The sequence below is a fragment of the Amphiprion ocellaris genome, chromosome 11, assembly GCF_022539595.1.
Source record: "Amphiprion ocellaris isolate individual 3 ecotype Okinawa chromosome 11, ASM2253959v1, whole genome shotgun sequence".
NCBI classification, from domain to species: Eukaryota; Metazoa; Chordata; class Actinopteri; family Pomacentridae; genus Amphiprion; species Amphiprion ocellaris.
In genome coordinates, this window is record NC_072776.1 from 21,047,843 (window position 1) to 21,067,587 (window position 19,745).

Here is a 19,745-nt window from a genome sequence, read left to right on the forward strand (position 1 = left end):
TGTGCAGTTGTTCGCACATGAATAACTGTGTGAGTTCTTATGGAAAGCCTGAAATTGTTGGGTGACCTCAAACTTTTGAACAGTAGTGTATGTACACTCTTGTTTTTGCTTAAGTTGTATTATTTTGGAATTTTAATTGTGTTACAATATGTAAATCCACTGTGATGGCAAGTTCATGTGTGGGGATGAAATACTGATGATAAAGCTTCCTTGCATAGCACTTGTGAGTTTCCTACACACATAGTTGGCTGTGCTGAATGCTAATATCATTTACTTTAACCTTAGAGCAGAGAAATATTAAAATAGCATTTACTAAAGGAATGATGCAATACAAACTACATGTATTAGCAACGAGAAACAGCTTGTTGCATTGAAAATGGAGCCTTTGGTCCTTGGTTTTTCAGAGCCCACAGTCGACCAGTTAGTCTCTGCCACGGCAAAGTCTTTCACCATGACTGACTCAGACTGATCATATCTGCCACATGCCATCAGGTTCTTCCTCCAAGGTTGGAAGCTGTTGTATCAACCTATGAGAAGAAGAGTTAGTTAAAATCAGGCCATATGGGTCCCAGTGTCTTGAGACAATCTGAATTGGAATTGGTGCTATATAAATAAAACTGAATTGAATTGACCTGAATTAAAATAAAACCCTCAACATTAAAACCACTGACAGGTGAAATGTTTAACAATAATCATCTTGTTATAAAGCAATGTTTTGCTGGGAAACTAAAATAGCTTGAATTACCTATGACAGGTTCAACAAGGCTATTGCCTGACACCCATTTTTACATATAAAAATACCTTCATGCTATTTATGCATGTCTACAAATGAACTATATGCTACACTATAATTGATTAAGACTATGAATCATTTGGTCTAATTAAAAGAAAATTGCTTAGTGGTTGATTAAATACTCCACCTGTTTTCCAAAGTCTTTTCTTTTTTCTTTTATCTGGTAGAGAACTCATTAAGCTTTTCCTTATGACAGGCAATGCGTGACTTTGTACTGCAGTAAACTTTTTGCTATTCCACCTGTACATCTAGAGCCATGTTTACTCTCTCACCTTCAATAGCTGTCTGAGCCAGCGTTCATGGCGGTAGTTGTGTACATTCCATGAAAGTTTGCTTTTCATGGTGGGTGCTTTGAGGACACTAGGTAGTGCATAAAGTTTCCAGAAGATCGGAACAGATCAGGACACACATTACTGAACACATATAATGAGTCAGATGGCAGTGGGTGGTAAACTTTACCTCATATGCACTTCGACTGCAGTCTCCATTTTGAGGTAAAGCACAGCATGATGAAGTCTTTAATGATTCGAATCCTCCCACATGCACCAGTGTTCCATGGTCACGTACCTTATGGGCTGTTTCACCTGTCACACTGATATCACAAACACATGCAGAGTAGGTGTCCTTCTCTGCAAATGAACAAGTTACAGTGTTCCCTGAGGACTGTCAGCTAACAAGTGGCATCATAGTTGGAGTTACGCATATTTATTCTTTCTCTTGTATTTGCAAAAGCAATGTTACTGTTGGAGCTGCACAACCAAAGCTTTAAACAGTATCACAAGTGTACAACTCTATTTGTTCACAAGACAACTTTCTTAACAGCTGTTTAAAAAAACCCTGCGCTGACAAATTTTTACCACCACGAGGATGACTTTGAATTTTTTCCAAATGCGTCCCATTTCCTACTGTCCTTCAAAATTCTGGATAGCCAATTGTTTCCTCAACCAACAGAAACAAGTGTCAAAGAGCAGAGCACCAGATGTTTTGGAACTCCAGAGCATATTCAGGAGTCTGGAATGAGGCTATTCCTCTACAAAGCACTTTATTAAAGTTTAACGCAGTCAGCTGTGATCCCTTAGCTGTTGCACACATTTACATGTGGGTAATGTCTGTCATTTGGTAGAAATTGCAATGCATTTAGGGGGGATTCCTGGCAAGGAATTATTATTATTATTACAGGGGCTGCACAGTGTCTTGGTGGTTAGCACTTTCACCTTGCAGCTAGAAGATCCCCGGTTCACGTCATGGCCTTACCGGGATCTTTCTGCATGGAGTTTGCATGTTTTCTCTGTGAATCCATGGGTTTTCTCTGGGCACTCCACAGTCTAACAACATGCAGAGGTCAATTAGCGACTCTAAATTGTCCATAAGTGTGAACGCGAGTGTGATTGTTTGTCTGTACATATGGCCCTGTGATAGACTGGTGACCTGTCAAGGGTGTTCCCTGCCTTCACCCTAAATCAGCTGGAATAGACTCCCCCCACCCCCCACCCCCACCCCACATGACAGTCAGCTGTCCTTGATCATCTTTGGTCTTTAGGTCACAACAGGGTTTGTCTCATTCTCCTGCTGCAGTATGAATCCTTCTCCACCAAGTTGCAAACCAGACAATGAAGCAGAATGGAGAGCTGCTTCTCCTTAGTCAGGGTGGAGTTGAGTCTCTGCAGGTGTCCAGTACACCCCCAGACTGAATATTCTCAGCAGCATGTTTCACTGTGGGTCTGATCCACTGTGATATCACTCTCTCTCCTGCTGGTCTCCTGCCACCGATCTATAACTGGGATTCATCAATAAATAGGAGTTTTTTTTCCATCACCTACTGTGAAACGCTGTTAAGTCTTAGCTCGGTCCAAGTTATTGTCCTTGTTTTAACCTCCCAGGAAGAGTTTTGCGGATTCTACTTGTTCTCTGAGACTTTAGTAGACAATTTTCTTTTGAAAAGACTTTTGCTGATTGGAGGCATGCTCTTCATTTACTAAATTCTGCATCTTCAAAAAAGTTTATTTATTGATCTTCTGATGGTGTGTTCACTTTTTGTCTGCCTGATTCTGCTTTGGATACAACTGCTCCAGCTTCCACAAAGTGTTTCAAAGTGGAGAGTACTAGTACCTTGGAAACTGACAGTCCAGCTATGATTTGATTGTTTATTGTTTATTTACTTAGATCCCCATTAGCTACCATACAGACAGAAGCTATTCTTCCTGGGGTCTAAACTTCTCCACACAAACACAGTTGCGCCATGACAGGCAGACAAAAACAGGATGCACATACAACCAGACATTACATGCTTTGACAAAGACAATAACAAAACAATAACAAAACAACAATAAAAGAAAAATTAAATAATTCACACACTAAAATGACAAAACAAAGAAATCTCAGGTAGCTCTACTTAACACGTAAAAATTCAGGTCTTATAGACATGCTTATTCAAACAATAACAAGCAAAAATAGCTAATTTAGCATTTAATTACATAATCTAAATACCCATTTTCTGGTTATTCTTGAGTCAGTAGAAATAATCTCAACCTTTTGCAAAAGGTGGTCGCATACAACTGTAAGTTCAAGAACTGTGGTAGTGAGTTCCATGCCACCATTGCCCTGTAGCGCACCATCCTCTGTGACTGATTGGTTCTACAGGCAGGTAGCAAAAAACGCCCCTCATCTGCTTGACGTGTTGAATGCCGGTGGACATCCCTGAAAAAAGTGAGTTTATTACAAAGTATTTCTGGGGCTTTTGTGATCATAATTTTTCTAATAAACTTTATAAGGGAATAATGTACTCTTCTTTTTACATGCAGCCAATGCCAATCGATGATGCATCTCCTCAATGCTTGTTCTGAAAGAACAGCTCAGAACAAGCCCAGCAGCTTTATTTTGTGCCACCTGTAATTTATTAAAGTTTGATTCTGTTGTGGCTGACCAAATAATAGAACAATAGTCTAAATGGCACAAAACTATTGATTCAACTAATGTTTTCCTCACACTACGTGGTATGCATTTACTGCAACGGCGAACCATAGCCAAACTTTTACCAAATTTATTCAATATATATATGTGATCTGATTATTCCACGGGAGCATATTATCCACCTTAACACCTAAAAGCTTAGCTTCAACAACTTGTTCAATGACTGAGCCTCCAATAGACACATTCAGCACAGGAGAATCTTTTAACAGATGGGGTGATCCTATTAACAAACATTTAGTTTTTTCGGCATTAATTACCAACCTATTTTCATTGATCCAATCCTCTATTACTTTTAACTCCTCATTCAGTCTGGTATTCAAGTTCACCAAGTTATGATCGGACACATAAATAATCAAATCACCTGCGTACAAAACAATGGTGGCATTCTCCAAGATGAGAGGTAACTCATTTGTAAAAATGGAAAACAGCAGCGGACCAAGACAGCTTCCTTGTGGCACTCCACAAGAAAGGCTCTTTGACTCAGAATAGCTGCCATTGAAAAAAAAAAAACAGTAAACTGTCTATTGCTAAGGTAAATTTTAACCCATTGAATAGCAGAGTTTTGGAACCCGTAAGCTTTTAATTTTTCCAACAGTAAATCATGATCCAGTAAATCAAACGCTGCACTCATATCTAATAATACAGTTCCAACAAATTTTTTGTCCTCAATATAATTCATCCAATCATCAGTGATCTGAGCCAAGGCTGTTGTTGTGGAGTGCCCGTTCTTATAAGCATGCTGCGATGAAGAATTCAGTCCATTTTTACAAAAGTATAAATTGATTTGGTCATATACTATTTTCTCCATTATTTTACTCAAAACGGGCAAGATACGAACTGGTCTGCTGTTTTTCCCAGAAAAGGATTCTTTACTGTTTTTAGGGAGAGGCAACTTTCCATTTAACTGGACACTTACATTTTAGTAAACTTGTATTTATGATGTGACACACCGGAATTGAAATAACATCCGACACTAATTTCAGTAACCTTACATCAAGTTCATCCATACCTGCAGGTTTTACTTTCATTAATTTTAACGCATTATTTACTACAGTTACACTCACTCTATCAAAACTAAATGAGCATGATTTATTTTTCAGAATATTATTTTTAATCATACTATACCCTAAATTACTTTTTGGGTTTAAAATCGTGTTCTTCTTTAAATTATCTACTTTGTTTTTAAAATACTCACTTAAATATTTTGCGATATCTGCAGGTCTAGTCAAAAAAGAATGCTCTAATTCTAAAAATGATGGCACACATTTAGATTTTCTTCCAGTAACTTCATTTAATGTATTCCATGTTTTTTTACTGTCTGATTTTACTTCCCTAAACTTGTTTTCATAATAAGCCCTCTTTTTTGCTCTATTTAATTTTGTGATGTAATTCCTCAATTGCTTGTACCTCTCCCATATTATAATATCACCTGATAAAATAGCCTCAGCTTTTAGTCCATCTCGCTGTTTAAAATATTCTTTCAGTTGAGCATCTACCCATGGACAAGCAATATTTCTCACTGTCATTCGTTTTAGTGGTGCATGCTTATCTATAATTGGCATTATTAGGTTTGTAAAAACCTCCAAGGCTGTGTCAGGGTCTTCTTCCAGCATTACTTGTGACCAATCAACCCTTCTGACATCAGCACAATAACTCTCTTCATCAAAGTATTTAAAGATCCGTTTGATGACTATTTTCTGACCGGATTTGGGGACTTTTGTTTTTCTATTAATAGCAATTAAATTATGATCACTAGCACCCACACAATTTGAAATTGCATTTGAGCACAAATCCCTTGCATTTGTAAAAAGCAAATCTATACATTTAGCTGATTTTGTTCCGTCAGATCTATAACTTACTCTGGTTGGTTTTGTAACAACTTGTGACAGATTACAAGTGTTAGTTATGAAACATAGCTTATTCTTTAATGAGCAATTATTCAAGCCCCAATCAATGTTTAAACCACCTAAAAAGTAGATCTCTTTATTTAGGTCACAGACTTTACCCAACATATAACAGATTTGATCTAAACAGACTATTGGGGCACTGGGTGGCCTGTAACAACAGCCAATAATTATTGGCTTAATGTATAATAAGTGCAGTTCCAACCAAAGTGCTTCAACTCCAGGGCAACCAAGGTCATGTCAAACTCTAATAGGTATTTGATCCTGAACATAAAATGCCACTCCACCCCTGTCTATATTTCAATCATATCTATATAAAAGGTATCCATCTATATCCAAACGGGAGTTGTCTATTGTTGCATCCAAATGTGTTTCAGATAATGCCCAAATATGCAAATTATAGTTCCTTAAAATCACTGTAATGTCTTGAATTTTATTTCGTAACCTACAAATATTCAAATGAGCTATTTTTAATCCTTTACTCAATAACGTTTTATCTATCACCATAACATATTAAACTCAAGTAGTACTTCTTACGCAACAAAATATCAGTTAAAGAGCTATCGATTTGACAAAATAAACAAAATAAAACATAAGAAAGACAGACATATAAGGACAATAACTCACACGCATTTCCACACCTACACATCCATTTTGCCAACATTTGTCTGCGACAACCCATGTTATGTAAGGCTATCCCAACCCTAATTTTTATTAATCTGTGGTCTCAGATTCACAATCCATGCCAATCATGTTCTTCTAAGTTGTCCATCACATTTAACAGTCTGAACCAAGATTCCCACAAGCACTTAAGACTGTATTTGAAACTCAGAAAGCAGTCTTTTATTAACAGGCTACAGCCAAGTGCAAAAATTCATACCTTAATCATCAATGTTCATCTCCTTGGTTGGGTATGTCCGGTTCAATCACACTCTTGTAGAATGCCTCCGCTGCAAGATGATCAGTGAACGTCTGCAGTCAAATCAGCAAAGATGCGCAACTTCATTCCACGGATGTTCAATACTTTTTCGCTCTTCGCAATACTTACAATCTCTTCTCCAGTAGCCAGCCTGTGCATCCGTACGATCATTGCGCGCTGCCCAGATTTGGCCACAGGTCCGACGCGGTGCGCATTGTCCACCTCAGGCGCATGCTGGAGTTTATCCCAGAATAGTTCATTCAGCAAAGCAGACACATAACCAGTCGGATTTCCCTTCTCAGCACCTGGTGTCAAGCCGAGGATTCGGATGTTATGTTTCCGACTGTGATTCTCCATTCGGCTCTTTCGCGAAGTTCCTTGTTCTCTTTACGCAAACTAGCGTCTGATTCCTCCAGCGCGGCCATCCGGCCTTCTATGGCATTCATACATTCCTCTAAAGCAGCAACCTTATTATGACACGTAGAAATATCTTTCTTCACAGCATCAAGTTGCGGCTGAAGTTTCTCGATCGCTGAGCTTATTTCTTCTCTTAAAATGGTTCTGATCAACGCAGATAGGTCCGCTGAGCTGATATTGGTGCCAGCCATGTCAATCACACGCACCTGTTCAGCGAGGTCTAGTCCACTTTGCTTTGTTTGAGGCTTTGTTCTCTTTGGAGGCATATCACAAATAACGCTCCAAATTTAAACCCCTTTCGTACTCGAGTGGCCGTGGTTACAGCACATAAATACTCTCTGCTACCACAATATTTTCGCGTTTTGTGTTGAGCTTGGCGTTACCCCGAGCAGCTCAGCTTTGACGCATGCTCAGTTTTGCATTCGATTTGATACTGGGAAACACCCCCTTTGTTCAGAATAACACAGTTAATTCTGACACGTTCACCTGGTTCTGATGGCATGTTTTCTCACAGTGTCCCTCAGTGAGCAACGTAGAACAATCAGCAATGCCTGCAGATAGATTTAGCCAAAGAGGCCTCTTTGAAAAGATCAAATCAAGTGTCATTTTATAATGGTATATGCCACTAATTTGCTTAAATTAGATTGTTGATCTAGAAGTAGTGCAGAATATTTGATATATCGGATCTTCCTGTGTTTTGAACTGTTTCTAAATCCTCAAAAAATCTGATTAATTTTGGGTTTACGTTGAAATAGAATGAATTTCCCATGTGGTATTTTCCAATTGTGGAGTGAAAGAACACAAAGGTGAAACGACAAAAATGAAACAAAGGAAAGAAACACCGTAGTGAGGTCAGCAGTATGACATAACAAATCCTATCTCTACACAGGGTAAGTCAGCAGTCACTTTTTTAGAGGCTAAGGGACAGGCCAACTTCCAGATTCACAAGTAACACCACATATTATATTCATTACTACCATTAGGCAAAATAGTTGAGCGAAAAAGAGAGGGACGTTTCGGCTCCCCAGTCTCACCTTTAACTGAGTGCAACAAATGAAGGGCCCACATCACATACTCTCAGCACTGACTCTAACATTCCCCAGGAAAGGTCTGGTTTTCCATGGTTTGCTTTGAGCTGAACTTTGTTTTGTTTGGGTGTTGAGATGGTGCAACTGGAATCTGTTGCATTTCTGTTTGTCATTACATGCACTGCACTGAACTTCAAAGAACAGCACATTTGGTCCACCTCTGCCAATGCTATTTGAAGTAGAATATTGGAAACAGAATCATCTAGAGGTGTAATTAATCTGATGCACAAATAAGAATATCTAAAATCTGTAAGTATCTGTCTCTATGAGGGCTTTTCAGGGGGTCAGGGGGGACAGTAAATATGTTCATTGCACTTAAAAGTAAACCAAAGTCAATGATTTAAGGAGTGTACTTTGTTGGTTTGAGGCTCTGCTGCTTTAGAGTCAGCCAGTAATATGAGAGCAGATAGGACCCTGTCAGTGGCACCAGGAATGTTTACCCAAACACAGATGACTGTCAGAGGATCCTGAGGTTCATGCTGTTATCTTCCAAGGGCCATTTTTACCTTCAGTAGTCACTAATAGACCAGGAGGACATTATAATGGTCGTATATTTTATGTACGGGTTGCTGTTTGCATGCTTTGCTGTGCCTGGAATGTTACTTGGGGAATTAGCTTTCCGATGTCCAAGCTGCACAGCGGAGCATTTGGCTGCATGTCCCAAAGTCACTTCAGTATGTACAGAGATAGTGAGGGAGCCGGGCTGTGGCTGCTGTCCAGTGTGTGCCAGGATGGAGGGGGAGCTCTGCGGCGTCTACACACCGAGGTGCTCCAGCGGCCTCAGGTGCTACCCCAACATGGATGCGGAATTTCCTTTGCAGCAGCTCATCCAGGGTTTGGGGCGATGTGGACAAAAAGTGGACATGGATGTCACAACTGGTGCAGACCAACAGGCAACAAATGGTAAGTCTGGGAAGAAAACTCCTAATAGAGAGACATCTTAGCTGCATTGATAATGGGTAATATAAGCATTTTCCCCTGGCTCCAGCAAAGGATTGAAATGCATTTCAGTACTTCCACTTCATTGTTTTGGTCTGTCATGCAACTTTACTGATTTGTTTGAATTGCACTGGGTTAATCTTGCGACAGGCTGTAAATTTGGGCTACTAATTGCATCAGTGTTGTACATATTAGAGATGCACTATTTTATAGAACCCTTCCCCAAATCCCAGACTTCGGTGTAGGAAACCTTCACAGGCAGCAGCATGTCTCGCTCACAAACTAGGATCACTCTGACAAGCTTAACTGAACCACATGGGGACATGATACTATTGATGTGATTAACAAGTAAGTGACAGAAAACCAGTGTCACTATTCAGATTGGTTTTGGCATGCACCTTCCAAGTTGAAATGAATTCATGTAGTTTCAAGTCTGTATAGTAGCTGTATTCTTTATTGAAAGGTGAATGCATGTCTGATGAGTCTCACTCTCAGGGAGGGTTAACAAGATGAATCTATTAGATTTTACTCTTACTGTTTGTAAAACAATTCACATTGAAGTAATGTAGTGGTTTTGCCATCTACCCTACAACGATGACTTGTAAAATGGCTTTTTGTTTAAACTTAGAAAGTTAATGTCTGGGCTGTACTAATACTAATCAGTCACTTCAAAATCATTTTATGAATTGTAAAAAAAAAAAAAAAAAAGCGCTCAATTTTAGGTCCTTTGATTTTACTTTGTGCATAAACGGCCTCTCATCAGTGTGTGAAGAAGACATAAAAATCCAGATATATGCAGATGACACTCTTATCCACACTCATGAGAAGGATGTTAAACAGGTTGCTGATAGACCATCAGATGCAATGGTGAAAGTGACTAAATCAGTGGTTCTCAACTGGTCTGGGCCTGGGACCCACCATAAAACTGAAATGACAAGTCGTGACCCAAACAATATTTCTCCAAAAATCAACAATTTATTGATTGAGCGTTCGAAGACAAAACTTTTAAACCTGAACTCAAGTACTTCACAACAACTCAAAATCAAGCAGCAATACTAATTCAAGTACTGAGGACTTTGAAACAAGTAGAACAATAGCCTCAAGTAGTTCTCAGGATATATAAAAGTGCATTTTTTTTCTACAAAAAAAGTGCAATTCAACAAAACCAGTAGCTTCTCATAATACTGCACAAGTCTGCAACATTGCTGTTGTAGCTGGAGAAACTATGTATAGAAATATGTGCAAAAGAGTCCAAAACATGAAAACTGATGAAGTGCATTCAACAAATTATTAAAGTGAAGAAATGCTTAATGTTCTGATCAATCTCAAAATGTAAACACAATAAAACATTTTTCAAAGGGCTTAACTATATTTGAAAGCCAATATTTGGGGAAAAAAATAGTGTGCAATATTGAAAGAAAAGTGTGTTTTTAAGCACTTACAAATAAACAAAAGTCACAAGTCACAATAAAAGTACTGCAGAACTACATGAAGTTCTAATGGCTTAGCTGAGGATGCTTTTTGGCCTTTACAAGAGTCTCAAAATCTGGCTGTATGCATGATAAAGCAACTCTGAGGTCATGCTCAATGTTCAGTTTATTTCGGTATTTTGTTTTCAGCTGAACAAGAGCTGAGAAGCCACATTCACAGAGGTATGTGGTGCTGAATGGTAGGAGGATTTTTACCGCTCGACTAGCAATGGAGGGATACTCTCTCATCACATCGTTGCACCAGAACTGGGAAAGGCTTACCTCTGTGAATTTCTTTCTGAGAGTGCCGTCACATGATAGCGCCACCAGCTGACATTCATCGCTGCTAGGCAACGTGATGCTTTCCATGTTTATTCCAAACGGGTCGCGCACCCAGTCGTCCTCGGGTTGTTTATCGGGAAGTAGTCGCTAAACCGCTCGAAAAGTTTATTCAGATGCGTGCTTTTGGACTCCTTTGTCTTCGATGTAGGAAAATCCATATTTAATGTACTCGCTGTCGTACTTGCGTTTAGCCATGCTGCTGTTGCTATGAAAACATGCAGTTTCTTCTACAGTAATACGAGTGTCCTCACCGGTCGCTGCTGACACGACGACCCCCTGCGGGTGCGGAGGGGAACTACAATGACTCGCCACTAAATTGGATTATCTTTATTTTTCTCTCTTTTTAGAAAAAGGCTCGCGACCCACCAAAAACGGCCCCGCGACCCACTTTTGGGTCGCGACCCACCAGTTGAGAAACACTGGTCTAGACTGTATTTCTGATTCATTTAATGTTATCTTCATTGGAAAAAAATGCTTTTCTTTCAAAAATAAGGATATTTCTATGTGACCCCAAACTTTTTAACATTGGTGTACATTAAACAAACTTTAGAGGATGAATTGCTTCAGCTGAAGTCCTGTATGTTTTACATTGTTTATTTAAATCCTACTTCTCTCAGTAACAGTTTTGCCCCTGATCGGCCTTCTCTGAATAATCTATTCCTTAGATCCCAGTGACAAAATGTCCTCGCCCTGTGGGTTATAATGCAAGTACAACATTGTGGTTTTTCAAAGCATCTTTTGTTCTGACATAAATGAAATAACATATGAGCGATAAGGTGAGATGTTACACAGAGATAAATCCAATGGCCACACAGAGGTAGGTAATCATTTGCAAGTTTTGTAAGACCAAAGAACAGTTTCTTCACTGTATTAGAGTCAATAGTCATCAGTTTTCTATAATCTTGTAAGTGTGTAACATTGATAAAAGGATAAACACCAAAGGGTTACTTAAAAAACTGCCACACAACATCTATGTTCGAGAGTAGAGGCAGCTGATGCTTAGTCAGACTGCAGCCTTTGTTTCTACTGTATGTTACTTTATTAGTGGTAATTTATTGATCTTGATAATGTTGCCACGGCCTAAAACTGTCAGAACATGATAATGTTGGGTCTGTATGAACTTGTTTTGTAGACAAGTCCTCTGCCAAGTACCTCCCATACTTTAATTTAATACAGACCTTTCCCATATTCATTGGGGGCCAAATTAATTTATTTCTACTTGTGTGCCAGCATCATCCAGCCAGCCAGCGTCGTCCTGTCATCATACCTGAGCATGAGGTTAAAACACAGCAAGATGAGAAGTTTCATAAGACATTGTACTGAGTCAACACTATATTTTCACCGCATAACTCTTTTTATATGAGAAAAACCACCATCTACATCAAACGTATTTGGTCACAGTAACTACCCAAAATAAATAAGCCAACATCCTGCTGGGACAAAGACATGTCAGGCTTTGCTCTCCCACATTACAGTTATTAGGGACAAAGGGTCACTATTGATTCCTGAAAATGACTGTTGACATATGCAATGCGTTTGGCAGGCAGTAGCAGACCCACATCTGTGAGCAAACAGGCAGAATCCCTCCGATGAACCCGTAACATGTCTGTAACCCACATATCCTCAGAGCTCTCATACTGGGAGTGTCTTATGGTGATGGAGACTTTTGTTTATGGTGCTTGAGGAACACAATTTAATACCCAATTTACTATTAAAAACTTGGGAGCAGATTCCATTTTGAAACTTGAACATACAGTAAATATGAAAGACGGACACTACAGACACTCACTTTGTTTTTTTAATGGAACGATCTCCATGGCAACAGATGCAACCCAATTACTCAGACTGGTCTTTTTTGTATATTTTCAGACAGTAGAAGACAGTAGAGGTGATTCCCCCCCTAGGAATCTTTTGTTTTTTTGACTCCTCATAACCACAGACTTAGAGATTTCGATGGGAGAGGGTAAGGAAAACAAACCCAATTCCAGTCACTGTAACTTTAGCTAAGCATGATGGGCCGGGCTCTCTGATGTGATTTACCATCTTTGGTGCTCAAACCAGTTAGAACACATAAAGGAGAAGCTGAAATGTGCATAGTTTGAGACTGCGGTTTGCCCTCAGTTCATATTGTTAAGTTTGACTTTTCAAGCATAAGTAACTGTTATCAGATGTCCACATCTGTCTCCTGTGCACCCATCAAAATGTACATTTTGGAGTCTTTTCCTGCAGTTGGCTGAGATTATATTCATGCTTTTGAATAACCATCATGCTGCTCATTTCAAATTGAACAGAAACTTGCATTTTTAGGCGTTCTGTTGTGGTTATGTGGTGCGATACTGAGCTCCAATGGACATATTCTCACTAAACTGCAGTAAACAGCATGTCAGCCCGAGTAAACAGTCCAGAGTTCAAATAAACCACTTTAGCTTAGTCCCATAGGAGCGCACTTCACACTCCCTTAGTTTTAATATTATGTTTGTTTATTGTCCTGTTGATATGTTGATGTTATTTACTGCTTCTGCCCCTCCACACTTTGAGCTACAGTAACAGTTTCTATATTGCTATGGTTACAGAGCACCAATACAGCCACAACACTAAAACCCCATGCCTAGTATTGTGTAGGTCCCTCTGTTGTATCAAAAACAGATCTGACCAGTCGAGCCATGGGGGTGTCCTGTGGTTTCTGGCAATGGGACACTGGAAATAGATCTTTTGGGTCCTGTAGGTTGTGGGATGTAGTTTCCAGGAATCAGGCTTGTTCCTGTGCATCTTTCAGGAGCTCGATCAGATGGGAATGTAAACAAATTGGAGGCCAATACCTTCAGATCTTTATGTTCCTCAAGCATTAGAAGTAGAAGGTGTTCTCCCAAACATGGGCCACAACGCTTTTAGTCTGGTGATTAGTGTGACCTTACAGTGTTTATCCAAATGAAACTAAGCATTCCTTTCCTTTAAATTCTTAACAAAAAACACGTATTCACTGTCTCCTATTAGGTGCTGAAGCCCATGGCAGGTGTGAAGCGTCTGTCAAGGTTATACTACCTTATTTGTACTAGTCATCAACATTTCAACATGTACTGTACTTTCTGCAGGGAAGGTCTGTTGAGTGTTCTTTGTTCAGCACGACTCCGTGTCCATTTGGCTTGCTTAAAAAGTAAGTTTTAGTCCAATACTAAGAGCAGTTTGGGCATTTCCAATGTGGACAGTTTCTCTGGAGGCTTAAATAATAACACAGTCAGTCAGTGATTGGGCTTAACCTGATTGGACTGCATCAAATCCAAATGAAGCTTGAAAAACAAGCCAAGAATGATGTTGGTCTGTTACACTGAACAGTCTGAATGATAGACAGACTCTTGCTGATCTTATTGACAGAACTGACGCAAAATAGAAACACAGAAAACAATCTTCTCCAACATTTCTCATTTCTTTATTTATTTGGATGGGACAGTACATATTGATAAATGTACAGTCACATGGATTTCCACATGGTTGTAGTAAATAAGCCAAATTTAGCACAAGTGCTAATTTCCATCTGTTGTCCCAAACATAAGAGAAAAACATACAGGGTTACAGATATTTCTATTTGTTTTCTGTTTAGATCCAATCATACTCTGTACTCTCTACAACATTATAGAGGTTCTGTACACTCAGATGTGTAGTTGTAAAATAACTGACTGAACTGTGATAAAACACATCTATGCTGAAGTTGCATTTGTGTTGCCTCGTCTCTCAGAGCTCTAGCTTCAGGCTTGAGCCAACTGCTTGAACTGACCATTTGACCACCACAGTAATCTTCCACACTAGCATCTCCTTCAGTGGATCCTAGGGGGAAACAGTCCTCCACACTGTAGATGCCTTACCGTTCTGTGTCGCTTTCCATTGTTCTCTGACCTGGAGATGTCATCAAGCACCTCCTGCCTCACATATTATCAGTTTCACATGTACAAAGTACAGAGTTCACAGCCACTACAACACGAATGATTGTGTTTCAGCAGGCAACAACTTATTTAACCCTAGCCGATGCAGTGAGTAGCTTCTAATTTCTTAAACAACTGTGTCTGAAGACATATCCTGTGGTCATGAAAAGGATGTTAATCTGTCTCAGAAGAGTCAAATTATTGGCATGCATCAAGCAAAGAAAACACCTAGGGAGGTTTCTGAAATGACTAAAATTGGGTTAAGAACCATCCAGCGCATTATTGAAGCCTGGAAAGATAGTGGTGAATCATCAACTTTGAGGAACAAATGAGGTTGGAACAATCTCTTGGATGATCATGATCAGACATTACTTAAACGTTTGGTGAAATCATATCATAAGAAATCAACAGTAGAAGTCACGACTATGTTTAATAGTGAAAGTAAGAGTATTTCTACATGTGCAATGCGAAGGGAACACCAGGGATGGGACTAAACAGCCCTAAGAAAACCACTGATCAGTGAGGCTAATCAGAAATAGAGGCTTCAATTTTCTAGGGAGCATAAAGACTGAACTCTGGAGCAATGGAAGAAGTTCATGTGATCTGATCAGTCCAGATTTACTCTGTTCCAAAGTGATGTATGCATCAGGGTAAAAAGAGAGGCAGATGAAGTGATGCACTCATCATGCCTAGTGCCTACCTTACAAGCATGTGGGGGCAGTGTTATGATCTGGGGTTGTTGCAGTTGGTCAGGTCCAGGTTCAGCAATGTTATGTGCCCAAAGAATGAGGTCAGCTGACTACCCTAATATTCTGAATGACCGGGTCTTTCCATCAATGGAGTTATTCTTCCCTGATTGTATGGGCATATTCTGAGATGACGATACCAGGATTCATCAGGTTCACACTGATAATAAGTGGTTCAGTGAGCATGGTGTGCTGAAGAAGACTTTGAGCAGCAGTCTGACTCTCCCATCGTCAGTACAAGATCTTGGCAAAAAATTAATTCAACTCTGGACAGAAATAAATGATGTGACATTGCAGAAGCTTATTGAAATAATGCCACAGTTAATGCATGCCATACTCAAAGCTAAAGGCAGTGCAACAAAATGTTACAGTGTGTGACTTTCTTTTTGGACTGGCAGTGTATGTACAACTCAGCTCAGTACCTAGGTCTCTAGGAATCACTGGATCTGTCTGAACTTAAACTGTTTAAATCTGATGCCAACTTTAGCTAGTGATGCAGGAAGTAGTATGTGATTTCTGCAGCACTGCAGAGGGTGTGGTGGTCTGGGTGCTGGATGGGTGTATAGCAAGTCAGATTATCATGCAGGAGACAAGAGTTAGCGTCCCATTGCAGACCTGCAATTTACGCTGACCTTTCTGTTAACTGTAACCACAGTCTTTCCCCACCCTCAACCAGAAATCAACTGTTGTTACTTTGCCATAACCATCTAACCTTAACTATACGGTAGCAGCCAGGCACAGATATTGTAAGCAGCAAGAATGTTGTCATTTAACATAGAGGTGGGGTTCGTGTTCATAAACTATGCAGACCAGCAGTCCTCCAGTGAAAAATCCCCTCTAGCTTTTAGGAAACCACTGTCCGCTATAGTCCTTTTTTGCACTTTCCCTGTGCGTCTCTCTTTCATTTTCTCTCTCCTTCACTCTCCTCTTGTGTTGTCTATGATCTACGACTGTCCTTGTTGCCCTGGAGGTGATCCTCTGCAGAGACTTGCTCTTTCTCCTTCACTCACACCCTCAGGTCTTTAATTATTCTATGTAGATTTGCTTTGCACACAGTATGTGTGAAAAGGTGAAGCTATAAGAGATCACTTTGGGTGGGAGTTGCATGTGGGTGCCTGCAATTCTGAGAAAACTCCCCCTGAGGTGTAAATGGCCCTCCCTCCTTCTCCTTCTAATCTTGAAACAACCCATGCTGGGAAGTTTCATCTTGCATAACATCACTGTAACATAATTGGGTCAGAATTTACTGTCACAACAAGCTAAGCATTCATACAAGTCGTGCTGATGTACATTTCTGCATTACTTTTAACTTTATTAAATGTAATATGCTTATGAGGTACTTTTCAGGGTAAGATTAATATAAAACATGATCAGTTTATCAAATATCATTCAATTTTTCAGCATAGTTCCATCTTGATCAACACTGCAATGAAATCCTGCATCAAGTGCACAATGCACAGTAACACTCCTTAGACAAAAATACTATGTTTTGAATCAAATCAAAGTTTGGGGTGTAAATGTCCTCTCAGATGGTTGCTACCAGACACACTAAATTATATTAGCATTTGTTAATTTACAAATCAACATCCTCATGTCTCCTTGCTGTTGGCTTTGGTTTGGCCTCCACCATTTGTAGTAATGTCTTAGTAGGCCATTATACTGCAGGTTCTTACTAACAATCACATCAGTTCAGGGGGCAATATTGACTGCATATTGACAATTTTAGTTGCTATTTTCTTTCTAGATTGTGATTTTACACACAAAAATGCTGAAAAAAATAACAGAGATTTATACGTGTGTGTGTGTGTGTGTATAAATAAATATATATATATATGTCATTATATATGTATATATGTCATTATTTTATATATATAATGACATTAGCCATGTTTGAAGTACTTTGCTATGAAGCTCACAGATTAAACAACATTTGAGGGAACGCTTGAATTTGTCCTGAAGGCAGCTCTTCTTCTTCCAAGACATTGTGCAGCTTTGCCAGTTTGCTCATGTTTCCTGGAAAGAGGCGCTGCCTTAACAGCTAAAGAAGGTGTGTAATGATACCTATTTGTGGATATTTAAGACAACAACATATAACAGATCACCCTCTTTATAGGTGGGTATACATTGTAAAACTGCATATATGCATCACTGCGCCTCTTGTCTCCACCAACCTCTACACAATATTTGTGTCTTTAGCTGCTGATTGCTCCACTATGTTGATCAGCTAGTAGCTAATATTGTGTGTCAGCTGTTCAGTGCTGGGCAGCATGTACATACACTACCGTTCAAAAGTATGGGTCACTTAGAAATGTCCTTATTTTTGAAAGAAAACCTTTTTTTGCAATGAAGATTAAATTAATCAGAAATACAGTCTAGACATTGTTAATGTGGTAAATGTCTGTAAAATGAATGGCATATCTACTGTGTTCTAATGGTACATTGTGTCAGCGAATTGTGTTAAAAGGCTACTTGATGATTAAAAAACCCTTGTGCAACTACGTTAGCATATGAACAAAAGTGTGAGTTTTCATGGAAAACATGAAATTGTCTTGGTGACCCCAAACTTTTGCACAGTAATGTATGTGCGACTGTCAGACTTTTGCTGAAAACAACTGTCTTTAAATTGAACCAAAACTGTGAAATTGTGGATTATAAAGCCAAATTTAAGAGTTCAAAGATACTGAAACCTTTTTTCAAGTGAAAATTTTGCATGTGAAATTGTTAGAAACATTAATGAGTGCAGCTTTTAATTGAATCAATACCTTACTATTGACAACAAGTGGAAGAGCAACAGGCATTGACATCAAACTTTGAATGGGACAAAGTGAACAGGAAATAAAAAATGTCCTCAGAAACCACATACAGAAAAAAATAACTACAGATAATGAAGTGACTTATGTATGGAGATTGGTTCTCTGCACTACAACATCAAGGCTATTTTGTACTGTGTATACTGTATTGTTCCACATATGAAAATGTTAAAAGTGTACATTTTGAAAAAATAGATCACTTTGACCCTTTTGCCTTTTCAGTCTGACAAACACTGTAGAGCACCAAAAGTTTCCTTTTAACAACTACAAAGGCAGCTTCATTGGGTAAGATGACACACAAAGCCACAAAGAAGCAGAGCAACATCAAGAGTTGAAAGAGCTAGCTAACCGTAAAAGGTTTGAAGGGGACCTTCATTATTCTGTTGCTTTAACCAGCTGTAAAGTGTTTGAAGTGGTCGAGCCTTAAGATGAACCATTTACACAGACAATGGTTTCAAGTACTGTTAGGTCACTTTCTTGGCCGTCAAAGCCCAGTCAAGTATTTGAGACACAACTCCACTGTATACGATAACAGCGCAAATACATTAATGCTAAGCAACTCTGGAAAGACATTACTCATTCTTTGCTATGAGAGAACTGTGAAAGCATTGCTTAAAGGCAATACCCAAAGCCAACACTCCCAACAGCTCGAGACAGGTAGTTTCTATGGCACTGAGACAGAATCAACAACACAGTATTTAGATGACAGCTGTTGGCTAAAGACGTGTTTTTTCTCCTTGGAAAATGCTGTCATGAGTTTCTATAAGTGTCTATAGAAAACCTTTACAACCTGTCTATGTTTAAACAGTTTGCTTGACCACAAAACAGCATTCCTGCTTCTTTCGCTTTTGATACACACATAGCAACAGTATTCAGCATTTCTGAGGGGACGAGAAAACTATATCAGTTTTCTCAATGTTGTTTCAAACCAGTTTTATGTATGTATCTGACAGCAGACATAAATTAGTAATTTCAAGCTCTTTCTTGATCTGCAGAAGTTTCCCATGTGAGAGATTCTTCCACTGTTTGTGAATATTGTAACACAACTTGGAACATAATTCTACGCTTGTGTGCTCAGCTGGAGGTTGGAATTTATGATGTTCAGCCAGCCTGACACACTGTTGTGAGTGTAATTTGTATTCTTGACATTTTAGGTCTTGTTTGTGGCCACACCGTCTGACCATGTGAAGTGTGCGTATGTGAATCCTTTTAATCTGATCAAGTACTTTATCAGATTTGAAAGATTTTACTGTGCGGCAAGGATACTATAGTCTTCAAGTGACTTTAATTTGGGGTTGAGTAACAGTAATGTTTGCTAATTAGTCTGTCCACAACTACTCCCCAGAGAAATATCTCCTTAAATATTTCACTGATTCCCTTGAAATCTGATACACATGTACTTCATTATCTGACCACAAATACTGGTACCAC

The 19,745-nt window shown here is 39.2% G+C and overlaps 2 protein-coding genes and 1 long non-coding RNA gene across 4 annotated transcripts in view; 1 reads left to right on the forward strand and 2 right to left on the reverse strand.

Annotated features, from left to right (window-relative positions):
• Positions 1-291: 291 nt before the first annotated feature.
• LOC129349992 (uncharacterized) lies at positions 292-2,139 on the reverse strand. The gene is made up of 2 exons (XR_008603177.1): positions 1,253-2,139; positions 292-527 (listed from the first exon to the last, which is right to left on the reverse strand). It is a non-coding gene; the product is annotated as an uncharacterized LOC129349992 (long non-coding RNA).
• A 183-nt stretch (positions 2,140-2,322) lies between these two features.
• LOC129350084 (uncharacterized) lies at positions 2,323-8,627 on the reverse strand. The gene is made up of 2 exons (XM_055015558.1): positions 6,716-8,627; positions 2,323-6,617 (listed from the first exon to the last, which is right to left on the reverse strand). Exon 2 carries the CDS (start codon positions 5,773-5,775, stop codon positions 4,642-4,644), a length of 1,134 nt encoding a protein of 377 aa, XP_054871533.1. The 5' UTR covers positions 5,776-6,617; positions 6,716-8,627; the 3' UTR covers positions 2,323-4,641.
• igfbp2b (insulin-like growth factor binding protein 2b) overlaps positions 8,269-19,745 on the forward strand; it is a 28,517-nt gene continuing 17,040 nt past the window's right edge. Inside the window, exon 1 of one of the 2 annotated variants that reach the window (XM_055015559.1) lies at positions 8,269-8,994. In XM_055015559.1, coding sequence (XP_054871534.1) covers positions 8,634-8,994 — 361 coding nt within the window. In that variant the 5' untranslated portion in view covers positions 8,269-8,633. The remainder of the gene's footprint in view (positions 8,995-19,745) is intronic. The other variant, XM_055015560.1, reaches the window with a different exon arrangement.

Bases quoted from the DNA above. Each gene is read 5' to 3' on its own strand.
- LOC129350084 (XM_055015558.1), bottom strand. From the start codon at position 5,775: ATGTTGGGTAAAGTCTGTGACCTAAATAAAGAGATCTACTTTTTAGGT.